The 21,547-nt window shown below is 44.1% G+C and overlaps 1 protein-coding gene across 3 annotated transcripts in view; it reads right to left on the bottom strand.

Annotated features, from left to right (window-relative positions):
• Mylk (myosin light chain kinase) overlaps positions 1 to 21,547 on the bottom strand; it is a 254,873-nt gene that overhangs the window by 172,417 nt on the left and 60,909 nt on the right. For all 3 annotated transcript variants that reach the window (XM_034514936.2, XM_076942877.1, XM_076942876.1), the window contains exon 2: positions 15,490 to 15,657. In XM_034514936.2, coding sequence (XP_034370827.1) covers positions 15,490 to 15,654 — 165 coding nt within the window. In that variant the 5' untranslated portion in view covers positions 15,655 to 15,657. The remainder of the gene's footprint in view (positions 1 to 15,489; positions 15,658 to 21,547) is intronic.

Genomic DNA, 21,547 nt, shown 5'->3' with positions numbered 1-21,547 from the left:
TTGAGATGATTACACACAGACATGACCACAGGCCAAACCAGTGTAGACAATCCCAAATTGAGGCTTTCTTAGGTGATTATGGATTGTATCGTGTTGCTACTTAAATTGAATCATCTCAGACGGCCATGAGCCTTTGGGGCTAGGGGAAGAATGGTCTAAATTCCAAGGTTATGAGGCTTTTTTGAATGTTGTGGAGCCTTTAGAGATGGGACACAGTTGGCAAAAGTGGATTATTGGGATCAGACCTTTGAAGGTTATAAGTATCTCTGGTTTTAACCTGCCATTTTTTCTGGTCATCACCATGAGAACAGCTGGTACATGCTCCAACGGCCATGGACTTAGTCATTCTGTCCTGCCTCCTCTGCTATCATGGATTGAGACTCAAAAACCAAAACAAAATAACAAACAAACAACAACAACAACCAAGCCCTATCTATCTTCTCTTAAGCTGTTCTCCCAGATATTTGGTCATATCGATGCAAAGGTAGGTACATTTACCATGCACAGGAATCCATCTTAGAGGCAGTGAAGAACCCAACAGTGAATTCGGACTTGGTTAACAAGACTGTCTTGTTCTAGTGACAAGTTCCCAAATGAGAAGGACTTGAAACCAAAGTATACTACAAAACAAAAAAAAAAACAGAACAATCTATAGCTGTGTGGACAAGAAGACTAGGCCAACTGCTAGAGGTAGGATTTGGAAGAGACCAGGTGGCACTCTTAAAGACTTGAAAATCCAATCAGGAAGACTAAAGGAAGCCTAAGAGGCAACGCCCAAGACGTGGCCAGAGAGTGTGGATTATGGCATGAGCCCAGGTAACAGGACAATGGAAAGAGGTCCAGTCCTGGTGTTACAAGTGGTTGAGGGCTCTTTTCCCCAGGTGAGAATTGAAAGTATGTATTATCCTTTAGTCTTGGCAGTGTAGGCCTTAGTGCTTTGCGGCTGGGTTTATAATCCCAAGGGCAGATAGCTCAGGCTCTGCTAACTTAGACTTCCAAACTGCACACATGTAATTCTGGGTACTCAGGTCAGAAGATTATTGCTCTGGCTTTGAATGCAGGCAGCCTAGCAGTGTCACAGCTCCCGAGCTGCAGGTATTGTGAGTTCTATAGCTCTTAATATTTGGGAACTTTCTTAGAACTCTTAAAATGATCAGAACTTGTAGTCTTAGCTCTCCAAAGTCTCCCACTTTTGATTCTTCATAGTCTTTTACCATAATATCAGCTTTCTACCATCTCTTACCTTCTTAGTACTTCCACAGTCCCCACAAGCTCAGATCTCAGTTTCTCCTTCTGGCTGCTTTCTTAAACTTGTTAGCAATCTTCCTGCTGTTACCATGATAGGTGCTGTTTATCTGTTCTCCATGTAACCAGCTCATCCCGCCCTACCTGTGGTAGACTAAAGTAGGCAAAAGACCATTGGGAGAGGCATTTGAGGGCCTACTGTTGTAACAATGGGAGAAAGAGTTGGCGCATGAAGATATTTCTTAGCCTGACCACAAAAAAAGTGAAAGCATGATTATACAGTTCTACTTATATAGTCTGGAAAGGAGTTTAGGATTCTGGTAGTTTCTAGTTCCACCAGTCACAGTCTTGTTTGCATGTGGTTTCTAGATCTACCAACCACAAGCCTCAAATACACACTAATTACAAACATTACATAAACACCATTCACAATCTTTGTGTAAAGACACTATGAAGATGTTCTCTCCTGTGTTAAGAATAGCTTCAAGATAACATCTAGAAGAGACAAAGGCTTGCCACTACCAATGTGATGTCCCTTAGAGCTGGGACAAGTTGTTTGGTTCAATCATGACTGAAACAAGGACGAAGCAGAAACTGTGACTTTGAGAGCAACCATGGATGCAATGCTCTTCATAGCTGGAGTAATGTTTCCTTGAGGCATCCATGAAGTCCAAAGCAGACAGGTTACTGTGATCAACCTGGATGGCTGCTAAAGAGAGGAATAGTTGACTGACAGCTCCTTACTCTAGGTAAGCAGGCACAGTGCAAAGGTCTGGCAGTTGCCAACTAGGTTAAATGGTCCTCTCCTAACATATTAGTTTGAGGAGGAAAAAAGGCATCAGAGAGTCCTTATAATAAACCTTACATCATAAGACAGGTCATGATTAAAAGTCCTTGTTTCTCTCGCAGAGAACCTGAGTTTGGTTTCTAGAACCTATAGGGCAGCTCACAAACATCTGTAACTCCATTTCTAAAGGATCAGATACCATCTTCTGATATCTGGGCAACAGGCACACATAAAGTGAGCATACTTACATGGGCAAATCACTCATATACAAAATAAATAAGAAAAAATTTAAACATCATTAATAATCTTAACAGTATCTAAGGGCATAAGCTGAGGATTAAGTCTCCAGCCAAATGCCTTTAGGAAGGGTTGACTCCATATGACCTGTCTCCCAGGGAACTAATCACAAAACTGAAAGAAGGCTCTGATGTGAAGGGAAGCATTCTAAGCAGTGCACTAAGTAGAGCTTCAGCTGAGATAAACGCAGAAGGGCTGAGCAGCTAGCATCTGGAACACAGGGCACCCGTTCTTCAGCAGCACCACTCACAGGTGGGCGGAGTTAGTTACTAGGAACTGATTGACACTGGTCTCACTTTCCTTTGAGCCCTTCTGCAAGGCACTGTGCTCTAAGAGCCTTTCGCTCTCCCTGTATGCTTCACCTTGTTTAATTCTGCTTATGTCTCCTCAGAATTCTGGAAATGGGAGAAAGTCAGTTAGCACTCGCTGTTCTTAGGTTGGGAGGATTTCATATACTATACAATACCACACAAATGTCTGGTATATTATTAGAAATGAGACCTGATCAGAATAAACTATAAAGGAAACTGATACCAAGATACAAACAGACCGAATAATATAATAAAATGCTAAAGAGAAACAATTGTCAAGATTATCTGGCCCAGTTCCCAAGGTGATAAGAAGAATACAAACACAGCCATATTCAGAAATGGCAGTCCTGCATGTCTCAGATATTTCTGGTTCTAAACAAATTAACTGTCTGGCTCATGAGAAAATGCTCAGTAAACATTAGTTGTGTGAATCAGACCCAAACACTCAAAATCTACCTGCAGTAAATGTAGGGCATTAATGAGGCAGAGACTAACATTTAGAAAGCCTGTAAGACTACACAAAAATGATTTCTTTTTACTGGGCAACAACTAGGAACTAAGAGTGGAGCAGATTTTCAAAAATTAGACAAGCGTGTTTGTTTATGGTGCCGGAAACCAACCCAGGGCTTTGTGACTGCTAAGAGAGCACTCTACCTCTAAGCTGCATCCTCTCCCCTAAAAAGGAGACATGGGAAGACGGTGTGGTACACATACCTGTAAATCCAGCACACAGGAGGCTGAGACAGGAGGTTAGTCTGGACTACATAGAAAGTTCTAGACCAGCCAGAGCTATATAGGGAGCTCATATCTGAATGACAATAATGATGTAAAAGTCAGACACATGAAATATCACACACTATAAAATACTCCACAGAATTTCAACTCTTCAGGGCCTTAGGGTCAGGTGAACTATCTCAGATTAAAAAGGAACCTGAGATCTAGGAGGAGGCAATCATTTCTCCAAAGTTATAAGACAGCTCCATGGCAGGCAGAGCCCTAGACAAACCTGTTTCCTATAGCACAGAATGGTAATAACATAATTGCATTGCAAATGGCCTCAAACACGCAAAGAAAGACAATGCAGTGGGAAGACAGAGCTGGAAAAGGCCTCACAGAGGAGAAAAGTTACTACCAAAATTTCACATGGAGGCTGGCAGCCATGCTTGTTTGTTTCCTTTTGGAAACTCAACTCACATGTTTTGCTTTTGCTTTTTATCAACACAGTATCTTGGTAGTTAACTTTGAAGTTGGAAGAATGTTACATATGATCAAGCGTCTCAACACAGGGAATTCTAAAATGAGTCAGGTTGAACTGGGCACTCGTAGAGGACCACTGAATAGCACGGTCCTCCAGACTCTGACCCTGTGGCCACCTGCAACACAGCAGCTATAAGACAGCTCTCCGTGGCTGCTCATTCTGCTACTCCTTTGTTTACCGTCCAGGCAAAGGGACAAGCTAATTGGAAACAGTTAAGATGACAGGCACCTACGAGCCTTCCTAGCACAAAGGGCCCATTTTAATTGTGCCTATTTTCTCTGACAGGTAAGCTGTCACCAAGCAATTTTAGAAACATACCATTTAGAGGGACTCCGACAACAAGAAGTCCTACTTACAAGGCTCCCAAGCTTCTACTAATTGCATGTAATAAGAACATTGGCACTTTGGTGAGACTGCAGTTGGTCTATACAATCACATCCTGGTTCTTACTTTCTTTCCACTTTTTTGCTATTCTCACACATTTCCATTTACGGATGCAGTTCTCCAAAATGCCTGGGCAGGTGATACATTATGTAACAGCTGCCATACTAATGCATTCATATGATGATCTCTCTGGGTACAGGCTGGTTCCACTTTTGCTATTATAAATAGTGTTCTGGGCATCTCTATTCTGGCTGTTTTTCCCCCAACTTCTCTGTTAAGAATTAAGTTACAGTGTCAAAACAGAATTCTTGGCAAAATGGATCAATGGTTTTATTGCTCCTATAACATTCTTCCAGTCTGAGTCCCCAGAGGCTGAGGTAATCCTCAATGCTTCCAGCAAAGGAAACATCCCGCCTCCTCACTGATCCCACACTGGGCTTTTGAGAGCTTTATTTCGCTAGTTTTTCAGGTAGACAGGTATTGAAATTTCTGTTCGGTTGCCAGCAGGGTTGTGCAATGCATTTTGTTTCAGTTACATGTTCTTCCGTGCCCAAATGCTGTCTGTGATATTTTCAGTGTAAACTGTGGATTTGTCTTTGATCGTTTATCTGACAGGATCTGGACACTGAACTTGGATTGCTGGTACAAATATTTTTACAAGCATTTTATTATGCTTTAAAAAATTTACAGGCATAATTTCTATCTACTGTGAACAGAAACTCTAGCAGTAGGAACAAATGAGAAGTAAAAGGTGTACATTGACAGAAAGATGTTTCCCCTCTAGGTATTTCCCCTCCCTTGAAAAGTGTCACTTCCCAAGCACAGCCTTTAGAAGCACCTTTCTGTTCTTCTTATCATTAACTTCATAATCAACACTAATTTTCTCTGGGTGTGATGACTACTGTTATCACTGGTTAATGGAACCTAACATCATCTGAGAGGCAGGCTTCTGAAGCGCCTCTTGGGAGTTATCTTGGCTGTGTTCACTGATGTGAAAGATCTGCCTATTGTGTGTGCAGGCACCATTCTCTGGCTGGGGTTATGAAGAAACAGAACTGAGTAGCACCAAGCATTCACTGCCTTCTGCTTCCTGATTGTGGATATAACAATCAGGATTGTTTGGGACCAGCTGCTTTGAGTTCCTGCTGCCTTGACTTCCTGGCCATGTTGGACTAAATACTTGTACTGAGAGCCAGGATAAACCCTCTCTCTCTTAATTTGCTTTTGTGAGAGTATTTTATCATGGCAACAGGAAAAGAAACTAAGGCACTTGCTCTGTTTCCTTATAAATGTATCTTAACAGACGTATCAAGTTATAAAAATTATATGTATTAATGTGATGCCATACAATATTTCAATACATGCATACGTTGACTTCTGTTTACATAGATTGAACATATTTCAGTTTAAGAGATATGGATTTTTTTAAGATTATATATTTATTGTATGCATGAGTGCTTTATCTGAATGTACATCTGCATGCCAGAAGAGGGCATCAGACCCCAGGACAGATGGTTGTGAGCCACCATCTTGTTGCTGGAAATTGAATTCAGGACCTCTGGAAGAGCAGCCAGTGCTCTTAACCGCTGAGCCTTCTCTCTAGCCCATGGATCACTTTTTTTTATTGGATATTATATTTACATTTCAGATTTTATCCCCTTACCCCATTCCCCCCCCCCTGCCCAGGAATCCCCTATCCCAACCCCCCTCCTCCTGCTTCTATGAGGATGTGCCCTCACCTACCCCCACTCCCACCTCCCCACCTTCTAATTCCCCCACACTCGGTGTCCAGCCTTCATGGGACCAAGCATATCCTCTCTCACCTATGCCCGACATATACACCTCCCCTACATATACAGATGGAGCCATGGGTCTCTCCCTATGGACTCCCAGGCTGGTGGTTAGACCCTGGGGAGCTCTGTTTGGTTGGTATTGTTGCTCTCCTCATGGGGCCACAAACCCTTTCAGCTCCTTCAGTCTTCTCTCTAACTTCTCCATTGGGAAACCCATGATCAGTTCAATGGTTAGCTGTGAGCATCTGCATCTGAATATGTCAGACTCTGGCAGACCTCTAAGGAGACTGCTATATCAGGCTCTTGTCAGCATGCACTTCCTGACATCATATCAGTGTCTACTTTGGTGACTGCACATGGGATGGATACCCAGGTGGAATGTTCTCCAGATGGCCCCTCCTTCAGTTTCTGTCTCATACTTTGTCTCCATATTTGCTCCCTTGAGTATTTTGTTACTCCTTCTAAGAAGGACCGAAGCACCCACAATTGGTCTTCCTTCTTCAGGAAGGTGGTCTGTGAATTGAATCTTGGCTATTTCAAGCTTTTGGGCTAATATCCACTTATAAGTGAGTAAATACCATGTGTGTTCTTTTGTGATTGGGTTACCTCACTCAGGATGAGAAAGAGGAACACTCCTCCATTGTTGGTGGGATTGCAAGCTGGTACAACAACCACTCTGGAAATCAGTCTGGCGGCTCCTCAGAAAATTGGACATAGCATTGCCTGAGGACCCAGCTATAACACTCCTGGGAATATACCCAGAAGATGCTCCAACACATAACAAGGACACATGCTCCACTATGTTCATAGCAGCCTTATTTATAATAGCCAGAAGCTGGAAAGAACCCAAATGTCCTTCAACAGAGGAATGGATACAAAAAATGTGGTACATTTACACAATGGAGTATTTCTCAGCTATTAAAAACAATGAGTTCAAGACATTCTTAGGTAAATGGATGGAACCATGGATCACTTCTTTATGGAGTTTTTTTTTTTTTTTTTAATTCCTTTTAGCATTGTGGAGTTCACAGCACACTGCTGCTGTTTATAGTTGTTCTGCTATGCAATCGCACCTTAAAGCCTCATGAGCGCACTAGCTGTACTTTAGGACTCACCAGTTAATCTTGCCTCATCCCTTCTGCCCTCCTTACTCTCCCCAGCCTCTGGTACCCACTATACCATTCTCCTCTTCCATATGCCCATTTCCTATGATTATCTGATTTTTTAATCAGATAGCACCTAGACTATTTCCACTAGGAAAAGCAAAGAATTTCTCTGACTTATGCTGCCTCCCTCTTGCCAGTCCTGTCTGGATTTTTAGATCTCTTATCGGGTGTTGATGGCATGGTCATAACCTCAAATGCCTACAGAACCTAGGCAGAAAAGCCAGCCACAGAAGGAGCATGGAGAAGAACCATCTCTGTTCCTGCCCATCTTCTGCTGCCCTACTATGAATTTAGACATGAGGAGGGGAATGGCAATGTCACAATTGATAACAGACACTAGCCTTGATGTTTGGAGAAAGCTACAAATTGAAGAGGTGAGAGCAACACGGAAAAGACATGCTTAGAGCAGAGAGCACCTGCTGAGCCGGTGTGCCTGTGCTGTGTGGAGGTGTTGCCAGATCCTATGTGTTAAGAAAAGCCTCTTCGGTTCTCAGCACCCACATTGGGCAGCTCACAACCATCTGTGACTCCAGCTCCAGGCGCTACAACACCTTCTTCTGGCTTCCTCGGGCACATACACATGCATGCACATGCACACACACACACACACACACACACACACACACACACACACACAGAGAGAGAGAGAGAGAGAGAGTAGATCATGCACACACAAATACATTTTTACAAAGAAAGTAAAAGAAAAGACCCCTCAGATATAACTTGTAAATTGTAGCTCAAAATTTCTGAGAATACCACTAATGAAAGGTACCAGATCTGGCTTGGGAGTGGATTTTATTTACCTGTATCTTTATGGGTTTGCTTGCTTATTTGTTTGTGGGACTTTGGCCACCCTCGTGCTGAAGTTACCGGTGTGTGATGTGTCAGCCACCTGTCATTATGGTTTTGAGTCACAAAACTAAACTTCGGTTATCTGATGTGTCCACGTTGGAGAATACTGATTGCTTCACCTCCCACGGCATCCCCACACTTTGCCTTTCTTCTCCTGCCTCAGGCTACCAAGCACTACTTTACTTTTGGCTTGCCAAAGCTTTCCTAATTTACTTTCGGTAACCATAACTAACACATCTGAGCTGTGTCTATGGGTGGGTGATAATATCATATACATTTTCTTCAAATAACTTGTGACCATCGTTAGCTGATTCGTGGTCAATGGCTAAAGAACCAGTTTCCTGATGTAGGTAGCTGTAAAGAAACTTCTGAAACCAAATACTGGCCGATCATCTTGAATCGGGGGATGGCTACAGCGGCACGTGGGGCAGTCTCCCAACAGACTTCACTTAAGTGACTCTGGCCATGCAACAAGCAGAGAGCACATCCAACTCTCCTCATTGTGTCAAAGGAAATGGATCTTTCCTCCTAAGACACTGGCTAAGAGCTACACAAAGAGCTTCTAATTTTCTCCACAAAGATGTTAGAAAACCATCCTTCCTTCTTCACTCACCAGATCCTTAACCTCAAATATGAATCTGTCTTCTATGGAGTCTTCATCCTATCGATGCTCTAATAGGTGGGTCCCTTAGGGGAACCCTGAGGGGATCTCATAACCATGGACACCCCTTTCTCCTGTATTCAGTGCAGCTCTGAAATCTCCCTCACTTGAATCTGCTTAAGTTCATTTCCATGGCATTTGTAGACGGGAAGTCTACCACATCAATGCTAATGTGGCCAACAACTGCAATATCTACTCTGTCTGCCCCATTCCATTGCTTCAGGGACTCTGGCATTGTAGGCTGTGTCTTCTAGCCATCTGGAGCAGATATCTGCAGGGATCTCAGGAGAAGATTCATGCTGGCTGAGTCCAGGCCAGCATTCCTTACTACAGACAGGATTAGAGGAGAATGTTCTCTTCCTTAAGAGGTGACATTAACCTTTGGACACATCTTATGCCTTAAATAAATTCTTAAGACCCCAGTGTTTCATTTCTATTGTGAAGCAAACAGTTATTTTTAAAATCCCTATTTAATTTATGTATATGTATATGTGTACGTGCCTGGGTATGCGTAGGTACCATGTGCATGCCAGCAGAGGTCAGAAGGATTTGAATCCCCTGTAACTGGAGTTGCGAACAGTTCATGAGCTGCCATGTGGACACTGGGAATCAAATTCTAGTCGTCTGTAAGAGTTGCAAATGCTCTGAACTGCTGAGCCATTGCTCCAGCAAAGAACAGATTTTTTTTTTAACACTTTTTTTTTTTTTTTAGGTGAGAATCACCAGTACCTAAGAACTGAATTAATAAGAATGCTCTAGATCAGGCATGTCCAATAGGATTTCTGTGATGGCTTTGTAATCTATGCTATTTGACACGGTAGCTATTAGCCTCACAAAACCGCTGAACACTTAAAATATGTGTATGTGTTAGCACGTGTATTTCCCTAGTATGGCCAGGGAAATAAAATTTCAATTTGATTAAATTTATTTAATTAATATTATTGTAAATTAAACAGGCACATGTGACTAGTGGTGATCCTATGCAACAGTGCAAATCTAGACCTCAAAGAACTCACTCTCATTAAAGAAGTAAAAGGTGGTAATCTCTGCCGTGCGTGTAAACAGAGAGTGCAATAAGTCGGGGCTTTAGCATTAGGGAAAGTCAGAAGGGGGCAATGGAGGGCAAGAAAGCTCGCACACATCCATGAGGTGCACCCATCTGCCAGTGTGCAAACCGAACTAAGTGTGCAAACGAGAAACAGAACTAAGGAAGGGCAGCACATGGCAGATCGGCATGGACACCCTGTGTGCACAAAAGGATATTCAGATAGATGCCGGATTCGCATAGAACATTTCTGAGTATCTATCCAAATTGCTGATGGCTGCTACCTCTGAGAAGCAGAAGCGAAAGGTCAAGGCAAAGAACTTCCAAGTTTCCTTTGAATTTTCATTTGTGGGGGCCTCAGGGGTGTGCGCCCCAGGGCCTCTCCTTCCATCACGCGCAGCCTGGGGATTTCACTCAGGTCAGCAGGTCTGGAAACAAGTGCTATTAATGATAGTTTAACATTGAAATCATTTTCTTTAACGCAGGCACAGAGATGATTACTGAATGTAGCGCACAGCCTCACCGATAAGGAGAATGCCACACTCAGGATTCTTCTGACAGCATTTATTGAACAGCTCTTCAAGATGGAGAAAAGGGGAAGGACGACGAGCTCAGAAAGCCCGCTGCTTAAATAGAGCTTTGTGAGACGTGCAGATCCCTCATTGGCTCAAATCTTTCATCCAATTGTCATACTCAGTTTTCTCGCCATGCGCAGGCACATTCTCAAGTAAAGCTTCCGTGAAGAACCAGGAAGCAGAAGCCTGTGCCATCTTTTAATGGCAAATGCGGCTCCTCACAACTGAATGACACATTTTGAAGTCTTTCCTATGGTTATTATTATTCATGACAGGTCTTATGTGATTTTCAGTAATGGTCCATGTCCTACAAACACGACTCTTATGTATTCTAACAAAATACCTAAGAGGAACACTTCAGAAAAGCAGGTATTTAGAAAGTGCTCTAAAGGACGGAGACTCTAAATCAGTAAGATGGGGCGAAAAAGGAAGTGCATCTTGATCCAGGATAGCCTGGGGAAAAGCTAGAGCCCCACGACATGGCTGGGAAGGAGCGTGGGAGTTGGGCTCAGAATGAGCTCAGAGCCACTGTGACTGAAAATGGCTCAGGCACAGCCCCACTCTGGTGTCCTCAGTGAAGCAAGAATGTACTGAGTACAAAATCATACAACAGACACTGGGTCACTTTCAAGGCTCAAAGACCAACAAGAAGCAGCCACTGAGTTCAAGAGATTAGGGTAGACCTGTGGGAGGAAGGCCAGTCTCAAATGGCGCACGAAGCACCAGGTCTGGGTGCAAAAGCTCTGGCACAGTACTTCCGGGTGTCACCCAGGTGGGGCTAACAAGACTACGAGTGCATGTGTGGCCTCCATCAGCCATGGCAACGCTATCCCTTTTTCCACATCATCCCCAACGCCAGTAGCAAGTCTGTCGATAGACTTTCTGCAACTGTCTGGTTACACAGAGTTGCAGCTGCTGTTTGTGTATGCACACCTTTCTAAATCATACTAGGATTCCAGGGGACCAGTGAAGGCCAGTCATGTCCTTTAAGTTCCTCATGTCTTTGAATACAGTGGCTACTTCTCTGTTGGATGGAAACTGGTAAGAAGCTTTGAGGAAAAGATACTCCTAATGGCTGAAGCACAAACAGAAGCCATTATTTTCCCTTTCAAGGTAGGTTGTCTCATGTTCCCTGCCTCTCCACAGCTGAAGTGGGATCTGACCTGAGATAGTCAAGGCAGCACTTTATAGGAGAGCCACCTCAGTGAGCCCAGGGGCTTGGGTGAAACCTTATTGGGCTACACTTCTCTGGTGGCCTTAAAGCAGTAACCCCTTGGGTCTTTAGGACAAGAAGGCTGGCGTGGTGGTTCCGCTTGTTTGTTGATAATGGTAAGTCTGTGAGGAAAGGGGAAGAATGCATTGAATTTAGGATTTTCCCAGCTTTGCTCTTTTCACAGTGGACCCTGAGATAGGGAGGTAGGCCACAAGTTCTCCTTATGGACCACAGAACAGAGGTGCTTCAGTTGGCCCAACAAGTGGGGCCTGGCTCTGTTCACAAGGAATCCCAACAAAGGGTAAGACAGAAAATGAGAGCATCCAAGATGTCTTCTTTCTTCTTTTACTTTTCATCATGAAAACGACAGCTTTCCGTGAAGCTCCCTAGATGACTTTAGCACAGAGGTGTCACTGGGCCACCCTGAACTGCAAAGGAAGCCTCTGGAGTTATTTTAGGCATTGAAGAGCCAGCTAAGGGAATGGTTACAGGTTATGTGTTCCCTGCTCAAAGTATCTGTCACAGAGTGGAAAAGTGCACCCCTCCAAAAGATGCAACAGACCAAATCCCATGTGGAGAAAGGGTCAAGTCTGAAGTGCTCCAGAGAGGCCTGAACCAAGAGAACAATTGAAATACCACTGTAAAGTCACCTACATCCTGAGTGACAGGAAGAAGTGTATTATCAGAGGTGAGGTTCATTTAGTTTTTTGCTTAAAAGAAGGTAGTTGGTTTTAGCTTTAAGGAATAAAAGTAATAAGCCCAAGTTACAACCGACTGCTAATCACAGCCCTGGAGGTGGTGGGAAAATAGCCTTCATGACTTGTTCACATTTGTGACATCCACTGAATTTCAATGAGGGTGCAGATCCTGATCTCTCCAGAGGAAGCTAGAGGCTTCGTTTGGAATGGGAACTCTCAAGAGAAGCCAGTGGGAGTTTTCTTGGTTATCCGCAAGGAAGAGGCCAACAGGAACTGCCAGGCAGAACTGAATGGTGAAGCACAATCTCAAAAAGGAACCACTGAGCTCCTGGAGGAACCCAGTTCTCAAAGCTGCTGTCCTACAGTGGCCGTGAGGCAGACACAGGTCTGGGACAGAAGCGACCTGGAACAGGTTGTGTCCCCAGTGAGAGAGGGCACTACAGGCAGGGTTCAGAGGTCCAGAGGCACCTCTGCCCAGGAAGTGAGAGCCTGCATTCAGAGCTCAGCTTCTCTTAAGAGGAACTCCTAAAGCCATGGGACTCCAACACTATCACCTTGCTTTTTATTTCTGTGGGGCTACCAAGACAGGATGTCCCTAGCTCAGCTTTACCTTTGGTATCAACACAACTAGCTTCCTCATCCTGGAGTCATTAGAGGTGGCCCTTCCCTGATGTGGTCTCCTTGTGTCTGTGGCCATGGTAGCGCGCGCGCGCGCACACACACACACACACACACACACACACACACACACACACACATACACACACACGTTGGTAGAGAGCTTTGGGCCACGGCTTCTTTTGCTGCAAGTAAGCCAAGGTCTATAACAATACCCCTTAACATATTCCAGCATCCTCCTGAGGCAGTGTTCTGGGCTGATCCTGGTGGGGTAGCAAGTGGCAAGACAGACACATGGGCTGATTCATAAGGCGCACACAGCCACAGGGGAATATGCAGAGTCAACTACTTGGTCAACATAAGTCAAATCAAATACTCTCAAGACAATGCTGTTTTAAATTCTCTGCAGTCAACACTGGTATAATTTGGATTTGGTTTGTCCCCAAGAGGCCCACATGATGAAAGCTTGTCCTTAAGGTAGCCACTCCTGGGAGGTGGTAAACCCTTTAGAGTGTGGAAGGGAATTAAGTCATTGGGAATGTGCCTTTGAAGGGGCTGTTGAGACCCTGACTTCTGTTTGTTTCTGGGTCACAGAGTGTGGATAGCTTGTCTACCACATATCCTACTATGATGTGCTACCCCTCCACGGGACCAAAAGCAACAGGCCAGACAATCATGGCTGAAAGCTTAGAAACCATGAGTCAAAATAAACCACCCTTTAAAGGTTGATTTAACTCAGTGATTTTGTTACAGTAACTAACACAACTTGGTAAATGTACCAAATGATACTGAATTGTTCAAGATGACTGAACTTGTATTATGTGATTTTCAATTCAGCCAGAGAAGTACTGCATGACATCATGAAGCACTTTTAATGTCCTGTTAGCTCTTCTTCCCAGCCTCTTGTGAGCTAGAAACAGCCAACAGTTTTTGTGTTGTGCTGTTTTTCTCAGATAATGAAAGCCTGGCTTCGTGGAAGGTACAAGAAAGTAGATGCGCTAACTACTAGGTGAGTGTTTGTTTCATGAAGGTTCCAAGGCTCTCAGCTCAAAGATGTGGATCTTTTGTGACAGTGACTTTGGCAGCAGCTGGGGCTTCACTGTGCTCCGAGGAAGCCCAGCCAAGGCAGGAGCTGTCTCTCAGAAGCAGTGTGGTAAGAGGGTGGGGTGTTCTGCTGACTAAGGCATGTCTTAAATGGCTGTTAAATTTGATAATGTGTACAGTTCAGCGCTTTAGAAGAACATTCACAGAGGCACACGGCCACCAGCACTATCTAGTCTCAGAGCCTCTTCTCTGTCTCAGGAAGAAACTGAACACCAGGCAGCCATGCCCATCCCTCTGTCCACTACCTGCTGGGCTCTTCATCTCCTTCCTGTTCTCATAGATGCCATCCTGGACATGCAATGTAAGTGGGATTGTGTGGGTTTGTCCTATCCTGCCTGGCTTCTGTCATGTGCTAGAATGTTTTCAAGGGTCACTTATGCTGTGGTATGAGCTAGTACTTTCTCCGTTTGACCATTCAGGGTTTCTTCCTGGTATGGGGATGAGAGAAGGTGGACTAAATTTAGGGCATCAGAAGACAGCCTCATGCTGGTGGAACTCACAGACACATTCCCCACACTGTCCCCTTGGTCTGCCTTAGATAAAACAAAGAAAATACAGATAGTGGGGGCAGATCCATTGGCAAAGGTCATACTGGACAGGTCAGTGTCTCATATACAACTCAGTGCAGCTCTGGCCTTTTCCTACACACTCTCCAAACAACAACGTGGCCAAACCTGCCACCTACACACAGGTAAGGCCAATAACACCCAAGACACATCTTCGGACCTCTTTCTTCACCAGCTTCCAGGAGCTCACATCTGCAGAGTCACAAGGACACAGGAATTCTTCATACTTCATTGAGTGCTTCCAGGGATGGAACCCCTGTGCTCAATCTCCAACACTACCCATAACCTCCTTCATGTCCATATCGCCTCCATGTAAAGCTGATTTAATACCTAACAAGCTTGCTAAAAGGCTTTCCCCTGGGTTTCATCATCAGCCAGTCTTAGATTTTTCCTCTATGTTCCGATCTTTGCCTATTTAACAAGAAGCAGATGAGAAACGTTGTTCATACTTTCAGAAGGCTAAATGGAGGCCCCAGATGGGCATGAGCATGAGCTTTGTTGTCAGAAGTTGACAAAATGACATCAGAATCCTATCTGTCACCTTGGGTGGAATCAGTTGTTAGCTGATAAAATGTTCCTTCCAGGGAGAACGTAGGAGAAAAATCATTTCATTTTTCAGGAGCCCAGATTTTGGAGCACAAATTATATACCCAAGATGCATTCCTTCTGACACAAGGCCATGTATCCAGAACATATACAACAGCAAAATACCTTAAGATGTTCAATTTGCATGGTCCCCTCCATTACTGAGTCCACCGACACAGACCAAAGCTCACCATAAATGAAGAAACAGCAAGATGGTGTACATTCAATTCATATGAAAGTCCAAAGGGAGACAGGGCTTGCTGAGGACAAGGGGTGAGGACCACTCCCCGCCCCCGGCCTCCCCTGCCTCCCAATCAACCACGCTTCTTACCCTCCCTTCAAACTTAGCGGTGGCTCCTTCTCTGATGCAGAGGTTCCGAGGGGGCAGAATGAAAGCAGGGGCCTCCGTGAGGGGCATGGAGCTGGCCCTCGAGGGATCCACGCTGTGGGAGGTTTTGGACACGTGTGATGAGGCAAACAGTTTCACGTCCCCCATGGTCTACAAAAAGAAGAGGAGCAAGTCAGGTCTTACAGTATACAGCATGGCAGCTTCCTCATAGATAGCACTGGCCCAGTGCTATGGGTTGAGCTATGAGGAGCATCTACAATTGAGTCAGCATCTACATGGAGTGCTTCACTGTGGCTTCTCCAGACAAGAAAGAGCCAGTCCTAGAGCCCAGCTCCCAGGCCATGCCTGTTATCACAGTACCCACGAAGAGCCTCCATCTGTCTTCTGAGAGAGCATGGCTTGGTCGAGATCAGGGAAACTGGGTGGCTTGTAAGTTCTGCAATAGGCCTCTGAGGCCTGCGTTCAACTGACATCTACATGAAGCTGTGAGGTGGGAAGTCCCAGCTGCTTCTGCCTGAACAATAAGAGTGCATGGGCTACAAACAATGTCATTTAGGCCTCCACAAGAAATTAGAGACTGGGCTTAATGTAATGGGGGCCCAGGTGAGAAGGTGAGAGTTGGTGGCATCAAGCCAAGGACCACATGGTACAAAGGCTCAAAGAGCCTTAAGAAAAAGATGGAGGCACTAGAAAGTATCCAAGCTGACTCCATCCTTTATAACTAAGGTCCAGAAAGGCTAAACCTTTATATGGACAAATAGCAAAAACGATGCCATTGCTGCCAAGAACACCTTGAACCTGGGATCCTGTCCAAGGCAGATACGGGACGAGACACAATATGTCTGCAGGCTGTCAAGACTGGCTAGGACCAGAAGGCTGCTGGGAGAAGGAACAATGGCTACCCACTGAGGCAATCAATATCTAACTCTTTGTAGTTGTTTCTTACCAATTTCAACTGCATTTAGAAGATGCTGATGTGCAAAAATAATAAATTATCACTTATTGGTGGGCTGGAAAGAAAGCTTGGTGATCCAAAGGCACTTGCCACCGAGCATGATGGCCTGAATTTGATCCCCTGGGCCCAAAGAATAGAAGGAAAGAAATAACGTCTTTAAGCTGTCCTCTGACCTCCACAAGAACACCATGGCACACATATGTATACCTACACAATAAATAAAAACAATTTAAATTGTCACTTACTGAACACTCACCTGTTCCAAACTGTCTGGAAGACCTATGTCTATAATCTCATTTTTAAAAGTTTTTACTTTATTATTTTATTATTTTGGTTGACATAGTTACTCCATGTGCTTATGGGATACAATGTGATGTCTTGGTACTCTAAGTCATATGCTCTAAGTCAAGACAGTCAGCAAGTCCATCCCTTTGGATAGTGTTAGGGTCTGTATTTGCTCGGCCCAGGGAGTGGCACTATTAGAAGGTGTGGCCCTGTTGGAGTAGGTGTATCACTGTGGGTGTGGGCTTTAGAACCCTCATCCTAGTTGTTTGGAAGCCAGTATTCTGCTAGCAGCCTTCAGATAAAAACGTAGAACTCTCAGCTCCTCCTGCATCATGCCTGCCCAGACATTATCATGCTCCTGCCTTGATGATAATGGACCGAACCTCTAAAGCTATAAGTCAGTCCCAATTAAATGTTGTCCTTTATAAGACTTGGTCATGGTGTCTGTTTACAGCAGTAAAACCCTAAGACAGTTATCACTTCTCTGTGGTGATGACACACAGAACCTTTCCCAGACATTCTGAAATGCACCTTATAGTCGATACACACTTCTCCTCATGGAATCTCAGATCCTACTCCTCCTGTCTAACTTAACAATAACACCCCAAGAAGTGGACTCGTCTTCATGCAAATGAAGAGCCTGTACTTGGGCAGACACAAGTGAATAGCAGAAGTGAGGGTAGAGTTATGTTATATAGGCCAAAGGAACAAACTGAAAATACCCACAATTCTGTTATGCGAGATGGTGCTGTTCTGTGTATGTATGTATGTGTATGTGTATATGTATATCAGAAAGCAAACCATATAAGAATGTCTTATAATTTTTTTCTCCAAATTTTCTTAAAATTAAGTGGATAAGACGCTTTAAGAACTCTGATTTGGCCAGATGGTGGTGGCACACACCTTAAATCCCAGCCCTTGGGAAGCAGACAGCTCGTGTACAGAGTGAGTTCCAGAACATCTCGGGCTAGGGCTATACACAAAAGCCCTGTCTTAAAAGAGAGAGAAAGAAAGAGGGAGGAGAGATGTGTATATGGCCTATCTATCATCTGTCTTTCTTCCTCTCTTATTCACTCTCTGTTTCACAGAGGAGAAAAAAGGGGGAACAACATGATTTAAGTAAATTAAAATGCAGGTGTCTGATTAGCTGGCTATTACTGGCCATTTGACAGTTTCTTCACCACAAACATTTAGTGAGCATATCTGAATACAAGTCCTCTGCCCAACAAACCTGGCTTCTTTCACTGATAAGGCATTGCTTTGTAAACAAAATTCCTTTCCAAGCTGGCTGCAGAATGTAACAAGAAAAGCAAGTACCTGAGTCACATTTCCTGTGTGTCAGGAACATACTCTGTAAATAAACGGTTCATTTGCTCCTTATAGCACTAGGCAACAGCTAATCACTCCATCCCACTTTATGGGTTAGAAACCTGTTCGAGGATTAGAAATTTGTCCAAAGTCAACACAAGAGGAGGCAGGACTGGCACCTGAGCCCAGTGTGTGCCCTGGGTGCTATGCCTCCTGCAGCAGTCAGTAACGGTACAAGGTTAAAAGCCGCTGGCTCAACTGACATGTGCTTAAAAATGTCCTTTAACATTAAGATGTTTGGGGCCCATTAACACATGCCACCCACATTAAAAGACAGATGATAGTACAGGAGAAAATGTTTGCAATAAAACCAGACCAGAATATTGTCACAAAATAAGAAAGCATTCCAGGGCTGGGTGGTGGTGGCACACACCTTTAATCCCAGCACTTGGGAGGCAGAGGCAGGCAGATTTCTGAGTTAGAGGCCAGCCTGGTCTACAGAGTGAGTCCCAGGTCAGCCAAGGCTACACAGAGAAACCCTGTCTCGAAAAAACAAAAAAACCAAACCAAACCAAAACAAAAACAAAAAAACCCTAAAAACAAAACAAAGAAATCATTCCAGGACATGAAATATTGCAGAGAGAATCCCATGCTACAAGACAACCACAACCTGTGTTTGCGTAAGCCAGAGGGACTGCATCAAAAGAAAAGGAAGCAAACACTGCTGGTGAGACAACAGCAAGACAGGAAGACCCGTGCTGTCCTGGGAGCACAGTAAACTGTACGGTCTTGTTGAAAAGCAATGTGGCAAGAGGACGCTGAAGAAAAGGGTGTCCACTCCTTTTTTTCAGAATCCTACACACAGAAATACATTATCAGGAGAGAATCTGAGCTAGCCAAATATGTATGTAAACACGCTGATGGCATTACTTAAATCAAAAGCTAGACATATTAAAAAAAATATATCCAACAATGAGAACTGGCTGCATACAGGGCATCTCAGAAATAAAAAGGCTATGAATTTGATTACATGTAAATGTTAAATTTTTTAAATTATTGAAAAAATTTCAAGAATACAGAAAAAAATAACAAAAATAAGTGCACTAAACATCCCCCACTGAGAGTTAGCATCCTTCACATTTGTATTATTTTGCTGTGTGTGTGTGTGTGTGTGTGTGTGTGTGTGTGTGAGAGAGAGAGAGAGAGAGAGAGAGAGAGAGAGAGAGAGAGAGAGAAAGACCATTTCAAAACCACCAGGAAGTGACTTTACTTGACAAAGTAATGATTAAACACATTAACACAATGTGTACATGATCCTTGGACACTGTCAGTTCTTTATCAATACATAATGAGTTGTTGAAGCCAGAGGTACCTCCCTGTGCTAAAGGGCCTGGGAACTAACTGTATTTTGGTGCCTGCTGTGGTTTAGACTTGGATTCTCTATGAAGGTGTGTGACAGGCTTGCTCACTAGGCTGCAGTTCTTCCAGGAGGCAGCAGAGTCCTTGGTGCTTAGTGTAAGGTTTGAAGGCATTTGGGGGTTCACTCTCAAAGCGGACACTGGGACCCCAGCTCCTTCCCTGTCCTTCTTTGCTTCCTGGTAGTCCTACGGCCTCCTTGTCAGTACCATGGCACCCTGCTTTGTTCCAGGCCCCCAAACAATGGAACTAACTGATTGTGGGTTGAGACCTGTGAAACTGTGAGCCAAGATGAGCCTTCCCTCCTTTATGATGCTTTTCCTGGGGAATTCATCACCATGTGAGAAGGCGGACACCAGAGACCAGCCAGCTTCATTTTGCATCCTCTACATCCAAACTGCAGTTTCCACAATTCTGCTTTCTACCAAATCATTCAAGTTTCTAAATAGGGGTTGAAACACTTCTGTAATTCTGGACCCCGCTTATTAAACTTAACATAATATCCTCCAGTTATCTGTATGTTGTCACAAATGACAGGATTTCTGCTTTTTTTTTTAATGGGTGAATAATATTCCACTCTGTGTGGATATATATGTGATATTTTCTTTGTCCGTTCATCCATCGTTGGCTACTTGAGTTGATTCTGTGCACTGGCTATGGTGAATAATGTTGTAATAAGTATGAGAGCTCCTGTATGTTCTGTTACAATTTTTAAATTTTTTAAACATTTTATTTATGTGTATGTGTCTATTGAGTGTGTGCTATGTGTGTGCAAGTGTTGAGTAGGCTGGAAGAGGGCAGTGGATTTCCTAGAGCTGGACTTCAAGGAATTGTGAGTCAACTGACAGGGTGCTGGAACCCAACTTGGGCCCTCTGGAAGTTCAGTAAGTGCTGCTGACTGTTGAGCCATCTCATCTAGCCCCCAATATGATTTTTTTTGGGAGGAGTGTTGTTTGCACTTATACAATGCATTTGAGTGTGGTGGTGGGGACAATACAAATAAGGTCCTTATACCCTGCATGGCTACCTAGGTCCACAGCCTGGAAAGATCACTGCTGAATCCACACACAATTCATCACCTGCCACTGAGGTGATGGCACACTCTGTGCAGGTAGCTCTAGAACTGGGGTGGAGGTGACCCAGGTAATGGGAAGCTCAGACTTCTTTAATATCACCAATAAATTCAGTGACACTGCTACTTTCCAGCTATGGTTGGGTCAAGGGACCTCCATTCTCTTTGGCTCAGTTTTCTCTTCTGTCAAATGGGAATGATGTGAACCTTGCAGGGTAGAACAAGGGTGTGAGTAGGTATGCAGTATATATAAGCCAGAAGCTTACTATAAAAAATATCTGAATGAAATTTGTAACAGCATCCCTTGCCCAAAAGAAAGCTTGTGTCCATCTTGAAGACACAGAACCCTGTCATCAAAGAGAAAGGCACCTAGGCAGGCCTAACTATCTTGAGATAATTCTAGAGGGAAGAAGCCTGAGCCCACTGGCAGCCTCCAGTTGTAGTGTTTTGTGAAGAAGGCAGATGTTGACTACATTGTGTGGTCCCTCTTACTCCATCCTGTCAATCCTACAGACTGTTCTCAGGACCCCTTTCACAAAGGACAAGGAAGCCTAATAAACCAGCTATGCTTCAAGGTCACCGAGCTTAGAAGTGGAAACCAAAGCAGGGGCAGAAGGCTGTCATATCTCCTGGATATCTAGTGGTCCAGACTGTCCTCAGTAACTGGAGGTACAACAGGCAGGGGCCTGAGAGTTGCCAGGGGAAGAAGGGCAGGAGAGGTGACTCCGAGTTGTGGTTTGGAGTATCTTACCATGGCCTACTTATTCAAGATTTAGTTTCTAGATGTTGAGTCTAATCACTGAGCACTGATTCGACAGTGGATTCACACAATTGTGACTTCACACCAATGGGCTACTAGGGGGTGGGGTCGGGTAGTAGGAAGTAGATCACAGAAAAGGGGGCTGCCTTTAAAGGCATCTTTCTGTCTCTGCACTAGCTTGTGAGACAAGCTTCTCCGTCCAGCACATCCTTCCCCAAAATATTTGGCCTCACTGTAGGCCAAA

The sequence above is a fragment of the Arvicanthis niloticus genome, chromosome 12 (genome assembly GCF_011762505.2).
Source record: "Arvicanthis niloticus isolate mArvNil1 chromosome 12, mArvNil1.pat.X, whole genome shotgun sequence".
Lineage (NCBI taxonomy): Eukaryota > Metazoa > Chordata > Mammalia > Rodentia > Muridae > Arvicanthis > Arvicanthis niloticus.
Note: the sequence above shows the minus strand (reverse complement) of the source record. Positions and strands in the feature narration are given on the sequence as shown.